This window comes from Macrobrachium rosenbergii, chromosome 47 (assembly GCF_040412425.1).
Source record: "Macrobrachium rosenbergii isolate ZJJX-2024 chromosome 47, ASM4041242v1, whole genome shotgun sequence".
Taxonomy (NCBI): Eukaryota; Metazoa; Arthropoda; class Malacostraca; order Decapoda; family Palaemonidae; genus Macrobrachium; species Macrobrachium rosenbergii.
The window spans coordinates 27,343,124-27,358,582 of record NC_089787.1 but is presented as its reverse complement, the minus strand read 5'-3'; the positions used below and the strand labels follow the sequence as shown (position 1 = coordinate 27,358,582).

General features: G+C 35.7%; 1 protein-coding gene across 11 annotated transcripts in view; it reads right to left on the bottom strand.

Moving 5' to 3' along the window:
* The window catches only part of LOC136830689 (protein kinase C-binding protein NELL2a-like), a 416,546-nt gene that overhangs the window by 14,491 nt on the left and 386,596 nt on the right, over positions 1-15,459 (bottom strand). For all 11 annotated transcript variants that reach the window (XR_010850713.1, XR_010850712.1, XM_067090406.1 and 8 more), the window contains 8 exons: positions 12,349-12,617; positions 11,462-11,683; positions 10,795-10,950; positions 9,535-9,663; positions 8,071-8,164; positions 4,158-4,472; positions 1,520-1,780; positions 498-734 (listed from right to left, as the gene is read on the bottom strand). Coding sequence is in view for 9 of the 11 variants with exons in the window: in XM_067090402.1 (XP_066946503.1) it covers positions 498-734; positions 1,520-1,780; positions 4,158-4,472; positions 8,071-8,164; positions 9,535-9,663; positions 10,795-10,950; positions 11,462-11,683; positions 12,349-12,617 (1,683 nt within the window). In the remaining 2 variants the exon portion in view is untranslated. The remainder of the gene's footprint in view (positions 1-497; positions 735-1,519; positions 1,781-4,157; positions 4,473-8,070; positions 8,165-9,534; positions 9,664-10,794; positions 10,951-11,461; positions 11,684-12,348; positions 12,618-15,459) is intronic.

Below are 15,459 nucleotides of genomic sequence, written 5' to 3'. Positions count from 1 at the left end.
TTCCATAGATGCCACCAGTAAGGAGTACTCTAACATTGCTTCTGGAACTTGGCTATATACCATTATCAGTGTGTTGTAGATTAACAGTTAAGTGAAAATTTATGGAACATTTTCTTTATAGTACGGAAGACAAAGCAACATTAAACTATATTTCTTTATGCATGACATAATTCTTAAGCCCCAAAAGGATACAAAATCACTCAATAAAATGAAGATTTGTCTGGAACTTAATGACAGAAGGTTAAGCATAGCGTATTAGGAAGTACTATTCAATTTTAGTCTTACAATGTTATAAACATCATCACAGCAAAGATGTAAGCCATGGCAGATTACCAAAAAAGCATGAATTCATCCCAAGGACTCATAAAGCTTCCAAAGGTTCCGTCCTTGTACTACAAATGACTGATGAATAATGGTCAAGAACATTCATCATTCATAACAATGGATTTAAGTCTGCTTTAAAAGTAATTTAAGTAGATTATAACAAATTACTCTACCTTGACATAAGAGGCCTTGGCTATTGTCTGCAAGAAGAGAAGTGTACCCTGGCAGACAGTGGCATGTGTACCATCCGGGCAGATTAACACAACGTGAGTTAGGATGACAGCGATGTAAATCTAATGCACATTCATCAACATCTAACTCGCATGCTTGTCCTCTGAATCCGCGACGACACTCACAAACTCCAGGGGCCACACACATTCCACCATTTTCACAAGTGGCATTACAAACAGCTGTAGAGGAGAGATAGAATGTATAAATCGAGAATTCTAAAGTATTGCGCTGAAGCTGAAAGACATATCACCAAAATTGCCTACAGGAGAATCTGAGTGTAAAAGGAAGAGAGAAACTGAGGGGGGAAAAACACTAGGCAGCAGCTATTTAAAACATAATCAATTGCATAATAAGAAGGTGAAAACTCTTACCCTATTTACTCTGCTAAAATATCTCTTTTAAGGACACTGTTATAAAAATAAAGACAAGACTAATAGTAAATTAAAACTGTTAAATGTTTGTACTGTATAAAGCAGGTACTTATCCATGTCAGTTTCAGCTCTTAAGGGACAAAAGATCCTAGAATCTTACTCAGAATTAGATTTTGTGTTAAATCAGCTAGATATTTTCAATTTGTAATGAATTACAAAAGTTTAAAATACATAACTCTTATGAATTTTCAACATTACAGTGTTTATTAATACATGAATATCATTAATCATTATAATTATTATCATCATTAACCAGACCACCTAATCAATATTCTTAATTCTCAAAGGTTTGGCCTACAAACACAGATGCAACCAATAAACTTTACCTGAAATACCTATGGATGAAATTATAATGATAATAATGAACTTTACAGAACAAAAGGAGATGCATATGCAGAAGAAGTCACTGGGCAGTCTAAATGTAAGTTAAGTGCTTTATCATTGACATGTCAAGCAAAACATCGCAGACCCCTGAACCTGCACTCACAGCCATTTAAAATAAAACACGTAAAGTATATCTCATATGTACTCACGCTTGCAGTCAAATCCATCTCCAGCATATCCCTCGTGACATGTGCAATGGTAACCACCGCGAGTATTGGTGCAGGAGGCATGTTCATGACACTGATGAGCCCCCTCACTACATTCGTCTCGCTCGACACAGGTAAGCTCATCAACCCTTACGTAGCCATCTTCGCACTGACAGATGTAAGATCCAATGGTATTGATGCAATAGGTATGAGCTTGACAATAATGGCCATGATGAGCGCCCACTTCTTGACATTCGTCAATATCTGCAGACGAAAATTTCACTGTAGTGTATTTCTTCAAAGATAAAATTTTCATTTCACCCTTAAAGGCTTTCTGCAGTTCTTGAAATTGATGTTTCCTTATAATTCTCCAAGGTTTTTAAAAATGGAAAGTCTTGTTAGTTAGATGTACAGCAGTTCTTTGGAAATCATTTTTGCATTTACTATTTACATTATTCATCTGGAAGTCAATCCTGCAAAAGCTTGGAAATTGACAACAAAAGTTGTCTGACAGCTGAGTGACAGTTAATTGCAAAACTGTAAATGCATTAAATACATGAAAAATACTGACAGAGGTTAAAAACTATTAAACAAAATTGCCAAAAGAAAATCTACAGGTAACTACAGTATCTGTACAAATAAATTATCTTATTCCCATAAACAGGTAGTGCCCTAGGTACTGATAGCACCTAGTTTCCTTTTGCCAACTTGTTCCTGGTTTCCGTATTCTGATATTCTTACCTAATGATTTTTCTCAAACCAACAGTAATTTTATGTGTGTGTTTACACTCTACTTAGGACCTGCCTTTGATCCAGACTTACCACATATATTGTTTCATTATCCATCTTACGCCTCCTCCTGAACTTAATATACTGTGGTCAGAGTAATGTTGTTGATGAAAACTACAGAATACTTCTGGACATTCTGTAGCTTTTGACTCACATCTAACTATCTAACTTTTGGGAAACATCTAATGAAAGTTTCAGAAAATTCTGCACGACAGTTAGGTATTGTTCGTAAGACCTCTTATATTTATGACAGTGATAAAATCAATGGAATCTGTTTTAGTTTATTTGTACTCCCTTTACTGGAATACTATTCTCCAGGGCAGATGTCTGTTACTGCCAGAGATTTATCTCTTTTAGACAGAGTGGTTTGTGGTGGTAGGTTTCTGTTTCTTAATAGTAGCAGTTTTGACTTGGACCATCAATGGACAGTCTCTTGTTTGTCACTTTTTCGTAAGTTGTATTTCAACAGAGATCTTTCACATTTGCAAATGATCCCTGATCCCCTATATCTGCCAAGAGCAACCAGATTCACTAAACATCAGCACCCATACGCAGTAAATGTGCCTCACTGTCAAACTTCTGAGTTCCAGAGGTCCTTTATTCCTCACACTGCTGGGCTGTGGAACAGCCTCCCAGAGAATGTCATGTAGTTGGAACTTCAGAAGTTCAAGCAAAAATGCAATGCATTACTACCCTAATACTATTTGTCTTGCATTTTAATACATTTTTATCTATTTATTTATTAATTTAGTTTTTTCTTTTTTAATACGTGGGATCTCTTCTTTCTGCATTTCTCTTTACTTCCTCTTACTTCTTTCTAATGAACACCATATTCTCTGGAAGCTTGAATTTCAAGTCAATGGCCCCTGTGGGCTCATTCCAGATGAATAGGTTTCATCTACAGAATAATAATAATAATAATACATATAAAAGCAAAATCTGTTTCCTATAGCAATAAAGCTGTCAATATCAAGAAGCCTACAAATTAAAAATATAAGCAAGAAGATACTACTTCATTTTGACATTAATGGTTTATCAGGCTATTTGTTTGCATTCCAGATGTAATTTAGGAAAGCCTGTAAGTTAAGATAAGTAAAAGATTTTGAGATAGTATGCCACACAGATACCGTATTTAAAGAGTGATGTGTCCAGTCAATATACATATGTTATACAAGTACAATGACATTTAAGGTGCTACCAAAAAGGCAAATTAGTGGGTTGATTATAACAATATCTACATTCATTTCTTTTACCCCATCCCTCGCTAACAGAATTTCAAAGGCAGACCAAATTAATGCATTCTGTTGTACCAGCCTATTCGGACTAAAAGATACCCCAGTCTTTTAACCTCTCATTACATTTCCAGCTTCATCTTTAGCAACTCTCCCCAGAACTAACCCTGTCATTCAGTACTATATCTCAGCCCACACATCACAGTTTCTCCAGCTGATTTCTTTAGCTGTGGTCAACTTAATATTTATATGATGTAAAATCAATTGACTTTGTAATAAAGCAAACTGAAATACAATCCTGTATTTATCTAAACAGAAATATTTAGAAAGTTTGAAAAATGCACAAGTAATTTTTCAATAAAACCTAGGCAATACTCTAGTTAAATACCCTAATGCGACCATCCATCTTCATACACGAATTCAATCAAGTACCGACAACTAAGCACTGTTTATGACAGCAATTTGCCGAAGGAAACTAGCCTACTAATTCATGAGAATGCCCTCTACAAATTCATATGGACAAACTTAATCAGACTTTTTCTTAAAACAATTATAATCAAAACACACCAATTTTCAATGAACCAAAAAGCACACACCACCAGAAAACAGCATTTCTTTACCTGTACAAAGTCTTCCATTACTGCCCGTGAAACCAGTGTTGCAGTGGCAAGCATAGGTTGTCTGAAGGTTAATGCAGGTAGCGTTAGCATGGCAGTCATGGCCTTGAGCACAGTAATCGACATCGGGGCAAAACTTACAACATTGCCCGGGTACTGTAAATTGTTCGTTTTCGGGGCACGGAAGGGGTGGACACGTTTCCTCTGGGTCAATTCTTCTACATTGCATTTTGCCATCTCGACACTCACAATCTACACATTGGCGGGGTGACACAACTTCTCCATGATCATATACAACACCTTTAAGTGAACATTGTTCTGTAAAGCAAAAAGTATTATGCAAAGAAATTAATAACCATAAGTACTGCCCTAAGAATATATATGGCTAGTCCTGCAGTTCAAAATTCCTTGGATGGACAGAGCATTAGAAATGAAAGAAGGATCTCCATCCGGCCATGGAAAACTCCTTGGAAGGACTGAGTATTAAAAATGGAAGAATCATCATCTCCAGAACACCAAAACGGGAAACATGCACAAACTGTATATCCTTACTCTGATGGTAAAAATACATGACCTTGTGCAAAGATTCCATACAATCGTGAATAAAATTTTTAAAAAATTGTGAATTATGAAACAGAAAAAAAGACATTACATTACAAAAAATGTACTGTACCGATTTATAATGCTAGATTCAACAAAAACTATCGTCGGACCCCACAGGATAAAAATTTTGCCTCAGGAACATTTTATTAAATATGTCATCATAAAAATTAACAGATAATGATAAGAAGTTACTTAATCCCTTTGAAATTACTCAAATATCTGCCTAAACAGTTTCACAGAAGCAAAAAAATGTCCACTAGTGAATACAGTAACATCATGAATATGACAGACACTAGCATCACAGAAAAATATTAAAAGCCTGAATTCCCAGTACCTTTAACTTGACTCTGTGCTTAGCTGCTAAAAAAAATGTTTCCTATACAATAACATATATAATTCTAAAGAAAATCTGAATAGATAAGTGTAATATGTACCCAAATTTGTCTTTAATATGAGATGATTTTCTGTTATACCTGCTCACCTCAATACCAAGTCTAAAGAACATATATTTCTTAGGCCTTCTCTCATAGTTACTGAAAGACGACATACACAGAGCATTTTTTTTAAAAATCATAAAATGAGATCAGTTCATTAATAATGCTTTAGTTCAATCTTCTGTCAATAAAGTTCACACACTGTTGGGTTTGGGTCAACCCACCTCTTGTCACCTACCACGTCATTTTGTTTGCTAACCCATTTCCATCTTTACCGATCTCTCCTACCCTCTCCTGTCAATTACTATACAGTACTACCTCAACCTAAACATCAGTTTACCCTTCACTAAATTCTTTACCTGCTGAAAACATAACACTTTATATTTAAAAAAAAAAACACCACTAGTTTCTTTCTAAGCTTGATCCCTCAAATCTGAATAAAAACAAATGCAATATGAACCAAAGTATACATAAATATCAGACAATATCAGGTTATATACGATGTGAAATCTTAGTTGCAAACACGGGTATGAAAATGCTCTTCAATAAAAGTCCCTATTGTATGGTTTATGCATCTTGACGAGTGATCAGGTGGTCTTGTTACATTATCTTAAATATTGTTTTTGGTGGCTTGAATACTAATAAATCCAATGAAAAGACATCTTTCTAGCTGATCTAAATGTAAAATAAACATATTTTTCAATATACAATATCACTGGTTACCTACTGCAGCAGGAGTTTAATCTTTATCCCAAAACAATAAAAATAAATTTATGACACCTCTGGCTCAGAACATTTACAAATTACCTGACTGTACATACTGGATTATGTAACCACTCTATTAGTGCAGTTGCTAAAGAACCATGAGATATCATCTCTATCATACATGCACATAAAAATAAACTATAGGTAATGAATCTTAAAAAAAGAGCTATAGTAAGAAAACCAATTGAGTAAAATTGAAGTAAAAAATAAATGTAAAAATGTATATCATAGTTTATAAATATGCTTTTGAATTCTAATTCCATGACAATTGTGCATCAGAACATTAGAAATGATTAAAATTATCATAACAGACCACACCAAAGTCAAATTATTGATAATTAAACAATTTCTGAAAACAACTGGGTGCTGTCACACTTCTTAGATTTCTATGGAGAAAAGTATCTGTTGAAATCTGTCTACACTGAGATGAATAGCGCCCAAAAGTATACATGAATACAGCATGCTGCATAATGACTCAAAGCTAGATATTTACGGCAAATGATTTCCAAAACTAAATCAGAACCATTCTCACTTATACAAAACATAAAATTTACTGTGCGAGAAAAATACACACATTTTCGACTACGTACTGATTTCCTAACAAGCAAAGAACAAAAATACTCTTGTCCTCTTATTAGCTTCATTTCAAAGAAAACTGTATTGAAAAGCCCTTAAAAATAAAATCAAAACTTAGAAGCCCAAAACACTCACAGCTTGTTGAACGAGACAATGATGTACCAGTTCGCTCGGCCAATGTACTCGTTGTATTTTGGGGGTTCCAAACACTCAAGTCTCCTCCACTCAGACACCGTTCAACTCCTTTGCACATCGGCTCTCTCCAAGTGGTTTTTTTTTGGCATTTGTATTTGTGTTAGTGTAAAGAAACCTGAAGTGGTGCTGCAGTGCAGGTGACGTGGGCTTTGCAAAACTCTTTGCTTTGGATAATGCGCATGTTGAAACTAGTGGAAGCTAATAAGCATGAGGATATGTTGCGTAAACTCACAATTCGGCTATTACTCTTTAATACTATGTTGAAGAATGCACACAAGCAATGTTTTTTTTTTTTTTGTATTTTTTCTATGGTGTCTTGTTTTCCCTTTCACTTAACGGTCCACTTTGCATTGCATTCTACGATGTTAAGATCAGCACCGCAGTGTTAGCGAAGTCTCTGTCAAAACTCTTTTGCTCCGTGGAATGGATCCAGAGTGCTTGCTGTGGTGTGTGTGTAAAAGGACTACTTTCTTAATAAGGTGCACAACTACTGTCATATATAACTTCACAATCTCATACATGCATGCTGCGTAAAACAGGTTAGTTATGTCTCAAAGCTCTTAGTATTCTTTTCTCTTTAAGCTCCACATAAATTCATTCGTCATGGTTTCCTCTAAGCTCCATACCAATCTAAGTCAGTGTTTTGACAACAAACAGTGTATAACATAGCAAAGGGCATATCAATTCCAAATTCCTCAACAACATGAACAGAAAAGAATAAAAAATATGGTTCAGAAGTGAAAAAATATTTTTAAAAAATTATATAAAATAAATCATATTATATATATGGACACAAACAAAAGTTATCAATGGCATGTTCTTTCCCCAATTCAATACCCTGAAAAGATCAGTGTCCTAATGGTGAAAAAGCTAGAAGCATATTCCAATACTTTCAAACTGACGTTATAGGAAAGTGTTGCGGATAATTATCTGATTTTTCTTGCAAAGCTTTGGAAGAATACACAAACCAGGAATATTTATTTTTACCATACTTTTATGACTTCCATGCTCTACAGACTTCAATACGACAATGGCTCTCTTTTGAAAATTCCTAGAAATGAACCTTTGTCCACAAAGTTTTGGAATGATGAAATGAGAACAGTCCCAACTGCCGTTCATTTTCTTCTACGCCTTTTCAAGAAACATTTCTGTATGACATTGTACCATCAATGCACACTGCTTACTTCAGGGCTCACCAAAAAACCTTGACATGTAAATAATAATTTTGCTAAAAAAATTTTATCTAATTATGTGTGTCAGCTACAGCAGTGAACTCAATCAATCAAGTTCTCTAAAGAAGTGCCACACTAATCTGATCAGTTATGAAAAAATGGCCAACTTACTTAAGCATACTGGACAACACTCTCCTTCCGTGTAGACAGGATTTTTGCACGTCACTCCTGGACAAGGGATTGGTCGACACGTTACTTCACCATGCTGCACAGAATGAGACAAATTATTGACCACAAATAAAGACCCAATTACCTACATAACTACCGAAGATGCAAGTAACACTGTAGCATGCCAATCAAATACTGAGACATGCCCTAGTTGCCTGGTACTAAATTGCAATGCACACTAATCAACAAAATAAGAACTCAAAAATTGTGAAGGTACTGATAATGATAAAATCAGACAAAAGACTAAAAATACATAAAAAAAAACCTTGAAAGCAAAACAAGAGAGAAAAAAATCATTTAGACAGAAACCTTCCTATTAGCTTCATTTTAAAGAACCGTATTTGAGGGGCTGGAAAAGTGTACAAATTCAATAGTGATTTTACCTGGCTATTCTTAATAGGCTGATGGACTATTTTTCGAAGCTGGTCCCCTTATCAAAGAAAAGCTAAAATGTTATATTACCATTCACAAGTAACATTAATCCATTACTACTGTACAGTTCATGGCTGGTTTAGCTTAAGCTATGTCAGCACAGGCCCTTTCCTGAGGTGTTCAGGGATGTAGGTCTCTCAACTAATCTCACCAATCAAGGGCTCCTATTACTGTACAGTAATACATTTTCAAATTGCAATTTTCTAACTCCAGGATTCTAAGATATTTATTCCTGAGCTACATAGCAAATATACTTACATTCTATTTATGTCTATCTAGAACTAAAAATTTTATGAATGTCTCATTTAATGTACAGTATTACATATTCATCTATAAACTAAATACTTCCAGCACTATTCATTTATTTTTCTTTAAAGCGACTGTTAACGGTAAAATATCTAACAGGTCAAGGGAGTGGAAGCCATCTCATGACTTTTTCCCATTCTGCAGTGGATGTTTATAAAAAGATGGTTCTAAAAATAATTTTACATGAACGTTTCTTCAAAGAGCAGCATGAACTTAACTGAAAATGAGAATAGATATTCTCAGACCTTCATTTTAGGTTACTGGTATATAACAATTTACAATTGGGTTTCAGATACAATATTTGTGTACTAGCTGCTTAAGTTCCTCTGCAATTTTGTCATTTGAATGTTACTAACTTTTGGTTTCCACATTCAAAGTGGTTGACTGTACTTCAAGGCTTTACTAGCAACTGAACTTAAGAACTTATAAAATAAATAATAAACAAAAGAAAAAAATGCATTGCATGTGTGCACAAAATGGAATTTACTTTTTTAACACAATAAAACTACAGAAATGGCAATGTAAAAGATTTATGACACCATATCCAACTAAAAAAAAAAAAAAATTTGTTTCTCAAGTTCAGCCTCTCCAACGCAGTTTCAAGAACCTCAACTCCTTTTAGTATCGCAGTGGAGTTCTGCAATGGACATTTCGTGTCTGCTGACTTACCACACATGAGCAGATTTCACAGCCACTTTTCCACGTAGCACCATCCTGTCTGACTGTGCCGTTGACACGACACGACCTTTGGCAGTCACACTCCTCCACAGCAGCTAAACGTGCTTCTGATTCTGTTAACTGTAGAAAAAAAAGGCATTTTCATATTTCCTATCTTATTCTTCACTAGAGTGCAGTACTGTACTTTGTAAATATTTCTTGAAGCTAATCATGTAATTGGAGTAAATTTTTCTAAGAAGAAAAGACTAGCACCCCTGCAAGATCAATAAAGGACACATGATGCATTTCAGCACTTTTAAATGAATGAATTTGAGAGGCAGGTAGAGAGGCAATGAAAGTATCTAAATTATCAGCTCTGCTTTCATGTACTGTACACTAATTGCTGACGAAAAAGAAATTTGAGATGGAGTGTAACTTACAGAGGATGGTTACACTAAAGTACAAGAGGTATGGGGACTGGGTTGACAATAGGACTTCAAGCAGAAAACGTAGGAGGAAGGATGTCACTGCTTTGGAAGTAAAAATAATTCGTAAGAGAGATATAGTGCAAGAAGACACAGAATCAAGTTTGCATGTGCTGAAAAAGAAATAAAGCATGAGCATTTATGTTCAAACACCAGTGGGATAAAAGAGGGCCATTGGTCTTTTTTCTGTCTTGCAGAAAACTGGATGAGTTTTTTTGCCACAGCAACATAAACTAAAGGAATACAATATAATTTTCTAGGCTCTGTCCATGAGCGTGTTTCAAATAAGGACGTAAGTGGAGAAATTCCAAATCTGGCTAAATTAATGGCAGACTAAGTTCCTTATTCTAATTCCTTTAGCAATAATTGTAAAATATGAACTTATTGGCAGATGACTTGTTGGGCCTCAAAGATAGACTGATAAAGTCCTTACAGACACAAAAGATGGCTACTGTTACTTGATAGCAAAGTCTTACAATTAGGAGCAGTGGAATTGATGACAGTATACTTAGTTAAGAAATGAGTGGAATAGATGACAGTATAATTAGTTAAGAAATGAAAGACAGATTGTGGTACTGTCCTTAAGAAAGCAATCTACTGAGCATCAGAAAAGTTAGAAATTGGTATTGACTGACAGGAGTGATATTTTTTGGGAGGTCATGCATAAAATGAATTGTAAATTCTAGTTAGTTAAGTCCCAAACAAAATATATGATACATGAACACATACCCATTAGTATACTCTAAAAACTCTATGTTTTACATATGAAACACAGCACTGCACTTACTCGTGTTGCCAGCTGTGTGACAAGTTGCTGTAATTGAACGACTTGGTCAGAGAGAACTTGGAATTGTCCACAAGTGGGGCAATCTGCGTCGGCTTGGGGGCACTGCAACAAGTAACCGGCTGCTCCAGAAACCAGGCGGACATCTTGTAGTGCTCCCTGGTGAGATAATCACATTAATAGACACTGTTTTGATGAAAGTTATTTACATATTTGGGTAGTCAATGTCATTACCTGTGTTTGCCAGGATAGCTCAGAAAATACTGGTACCTTTCAGTAATTGTAATAAATGTTTCCCTTAAATAGCACACGCAAGATATTACAGTAATACGTACCTACTTTGCAAAATCAGTAACAAATTTTTCAATTTTACCAAACTTTGGATCATCTCTAGAATTTTTTGTTGAACGATGCACTTTATAATAAAACTTTCCTATATGAAATGCATGTTGATCAAACAGTTCACACAAATAAGTAGCAATGTTCCTAAACACAATTAACAGAATACTTCTAAATGTCATTAAAAGTCCCTGTTCAGGTCTGAAAATCCCAACCTTCCAAAAAATATACTTATTTGTCAACATTTCTTAGAAGTTTTTATGTAACTAAACACCAAAAATTCTCAGAGGAACGACTTCCAACCACTTCCTCCTTCCTCTCAGGACCTTACCTTGAATAAAAAATGTTTAGCATTGCGTTGTCCTAAATAGAGAGCTATGGGGGCGTCACGAAACGAAGGGTCTTGGCTAAGAGTTGGGTCAGCTGGGTCGACCGGCGGAGCGAGAGAAGCTAAGGCAGTCAAGTTGGTTACAGGGGATGGCGCCAAGCGACGATAAACACGGGAACAGTCCACCCACAGCTCCACTTGATTGCCACTCACTACTACTGACACCTGTTGGGGGGGATGAGACTGCTATTTACAGTAGTTCCCTCATTATTAATTAACATTAATTAACATGTATTACGAGAATGATGCCATTTAGAAACACTGAGTCGACTTGGACGAATAGGAAGGCTGGGCGGGGCTTCTTAATGTGTTTTTGATCATTAAAAGAAAAAAGTGTCAACATGAAATGTAGTATTAACCATGAAAATCATGAAAAGAAAAAAAAGTGCCAACACAGGATATGGTATTATATGTATGCTGTCATTTAGAAACAATAACTCGACTTAGATGAATAGGAAGGGTGAATGGGACTTCTTAATGTTTTTAATAAAGCAAAAGAAAAAAGTGGCAACACAAAATGTAGTATTACTGATAATGAAAATCATGAAAAAATAGTGCCTACACAAGATATAGCATTATACTATAATCAGTGATTTCAGCTTACTTTAAAGCATCTAGCCAATAACATCTGCCAAGGAATTACAATTACCAAGACTAAAACTGTATGTCCCTAACCTAACCTAACCAGATTACCAAGAAACCTTGAGAACTTGCTCCTCACCTTGTGCCACCGTTGGTCTGCGATTCGACAGACTAAAACTGTATGTCCCTAACCTAACCTAACCTAACCTAACCAGATTACCAAGAAACCTTGAGAACTGGCTCCTCACCTTGTGCCACCGTTGGTCTGCGATTCGATAGGGGAAGGTCTCGACGTGAACTGCACCATTGTGGATGTAATGTAACCTAATCTCGTCCTTCCTGCCGGACGCCTGCAGCTCGAGGAAGTGCTGATTGCCACGGGAGAAGGCGAGGATGGTGCCGGCATTTCGGTCCTCTTGCTGCAGCGTTGCCATGACTGTGAACTCGCGGGAACCACTCAGCAAGGAAGCCGCTGAAGCCAGCACAGCGTCGCTTACCCGAACTTCCCGCGATTCACCTGTTGGGTGGGCCAAGGGCTTTCGTCAGAAGGGGGAGGGTTACTGTTTTGGGTGATGGGTATTATCAGCAGGGCGTTATTGTATGTATGGGGATGCGTATACTATTAATAATTACATTTTTATAATAGAATAAAGTTTTAGATATACTTACCAAGTAATTACATGATCAGCTATGTGATTACTTGGTAAGTTGCTTATGTAAAAATGACATTTTTATAAAATAAAAGTTTTAGATATACTTACCAAGTAATTACATGATCAGCTATGTAATTACTGGGTAAGTTGCTTACATGAAAATGACATTTTTATAATAAAATAAAGTTTTATATTTGCTGACCAAGTAATCACATGATCAGCTATGTAATTACTGGGTAAGTTGCTTACATGAAAATTACATTTTTATAATAAAATAAAGTTTTAGATATACTTACCAAGTAATTACATGATCAGCTATGTAATTACTGGGTAAGTTGCTTACATGAAAATTACATTTTTATAATAAAATAAAGTTTTAGATATACTTACCAAGTAATTACATGATCAGCTATGTAATTACTGGGTAAGTTGCTTACATGAAAATGACATTTTTATAATAAAATAAAGTTTTATATTTGCTGACCAAGTAATCACATGATCAGCTATGTAATTACTTGGTAAGTTGCTTATATAAAAATGACATTTTTATAATAAGTTTTATATCTACTTACCAAGTGATCACATATCTAATCATGTAATTACTTGTTAAGTTGCTTATATAAAAAGACAGTGTAGTGAATAATGGAACTGTCTTATTTTTTAACATTTACGTAATAAAAAGGGAACAGTATCTATTTTACATCAATGCAAATCAATCGTCAGTCACTACTTTGCCTCGTCGATATTTTCAGTGTAAAAATTTAACCTCACACACATCAAACACCGATACTGAAACAATAGGAAAAAATATCAGACGGCAACTGCAGGACACCATTGCTTTACGTATCACGGCGAAGTAAATGAAAATGTATGAGACTGATCCGTAGAGTTTCACAACCAAACCTTTTCCGTTGTTACCTATCATTTTTCACACTGCCTCTGGTCACGCAAGTAGATATACTCGTAGATATAAATATAAATAGATACAAATATATACAAATTAAACGATAAGGCCCATTTGCATGCTTATCTGCTGCATAAACATAATTACCAGTTTTACGAAACCATGTTATTATTCACAAAGGATTGACCTCCTGTTCATTATGAACTGTCATCACTAAAAACAACTTTGGTCACTGGTGTAAATCATAACTGGAATGTACAAGACCCGAATAACTAAGAATAGAAAAACGGAAGGCAACTGAGGTTTATAATCAATTCATCACTTCTATCCCAACAAATCTGTTTAATAATTTCCAGTGTAAATTTTTTTTTTTTCACTAACAATTCATACTGCTCACTTTATTTTCACTGCGACCTACCGTCATTCAAATATACTCCGCAAAGCTTCTAAGCACTGACTTTTGGCAGGAGGTTTCATACCCATGCCCAAGTCAATACCTCATGCCCATGTCAGAGTTCAATTCTGGGTTGCTTGCATATTCCCCCACATGAAAACTCCTGCCGAATGCAATATATATCCAAATAACACTCGCTTTCAAGCGAAAAACGAGCACCATAAATGTTAACGAGACCTTCCACGCATGCGCGTACCACATAAAAAACGCAGCCAGAAACCCGTTAAAACGAGAACAGATCAGTAATATGTTATCTTCTGAGGCATCAGCTGTTTAGTCTTCCGCTACACGAGCGCGCCATAAAAGATCGCAGCGACACGCGAGCTGCGATAAACCTTGCAATAATGCTCTTGCGACTGGACTCATGGCATGACAAAACTAGAAAAATAAGAATTAGGTATCTCGGCTTTCATTTTAGTTTCCTGTAAAAGAAAACTGTTGTGCCGGCTTTGTCTGTCCGTCTGTCGGCACTTTTTTCTGTCGGCACTTTTTTCTGTCGGCACTTTTTCTGGCGGCACTTTTTCTGGCGGCACTTTTTCTGGCGGCACTTTTTTCTGTCGGCGCTTTTATCTGTCCGCACTTTTTCTGTCCGCGCTCAGATCTTAAAAACTACTAAGGCTAAAGGGCTGCAAATTGGTATGTTGATCATCCACCCTCTAATCATCAAACATACCAAATTGCAGCCCTCTAGCCTCAGTAGTTTTTATTTGATTTAAGGTTTAAATTAACCATGATCACGCGTCTGGCAACGATATAGGTCAGGCCACCACCGGGCCGTGGTTAAAGATTCATGGGCCGCGTCTCATACAGTATTAAACCGAGACCACCGAAAGATAGATCTATTTTCGGTGGCCTTGATTATCCGAGGTACAGAAAACTCGATTGCGCCGAGGAAACTTCGGCGCAATTTTTATTTGTTTTCTTTTCTAATATTTATTCTTTCTGTATTTCCAATTACTTTCTGCTGCTTCATTCAAATGAACACCATACTCTTTGGAAGCTTGAATTTCAAGTCATCTTCTGAATAATAATAATAATAATAATAATAATAATAATAATAATAATAATAATAATAATAATAATAATAATAATAATATTTTAAAAGGTTACATTTTGCAATACACACAAACGCAAGTGTAACACTGTAACTGTAACATTACAAATCTCTATGTAACGTGACTGATGTCATCAACCGCATCGATTTCGAATTAACATGACATAAGAAAAAATCACTGTAACGTTACCGATATGATGAGAGGCCTCGGTTTCAAACTAATACAAGGATTACATAATACAGTGCGTACGAACTTTGATGAAACTGTAGGAATGCAATTCAGCATCGATTTAA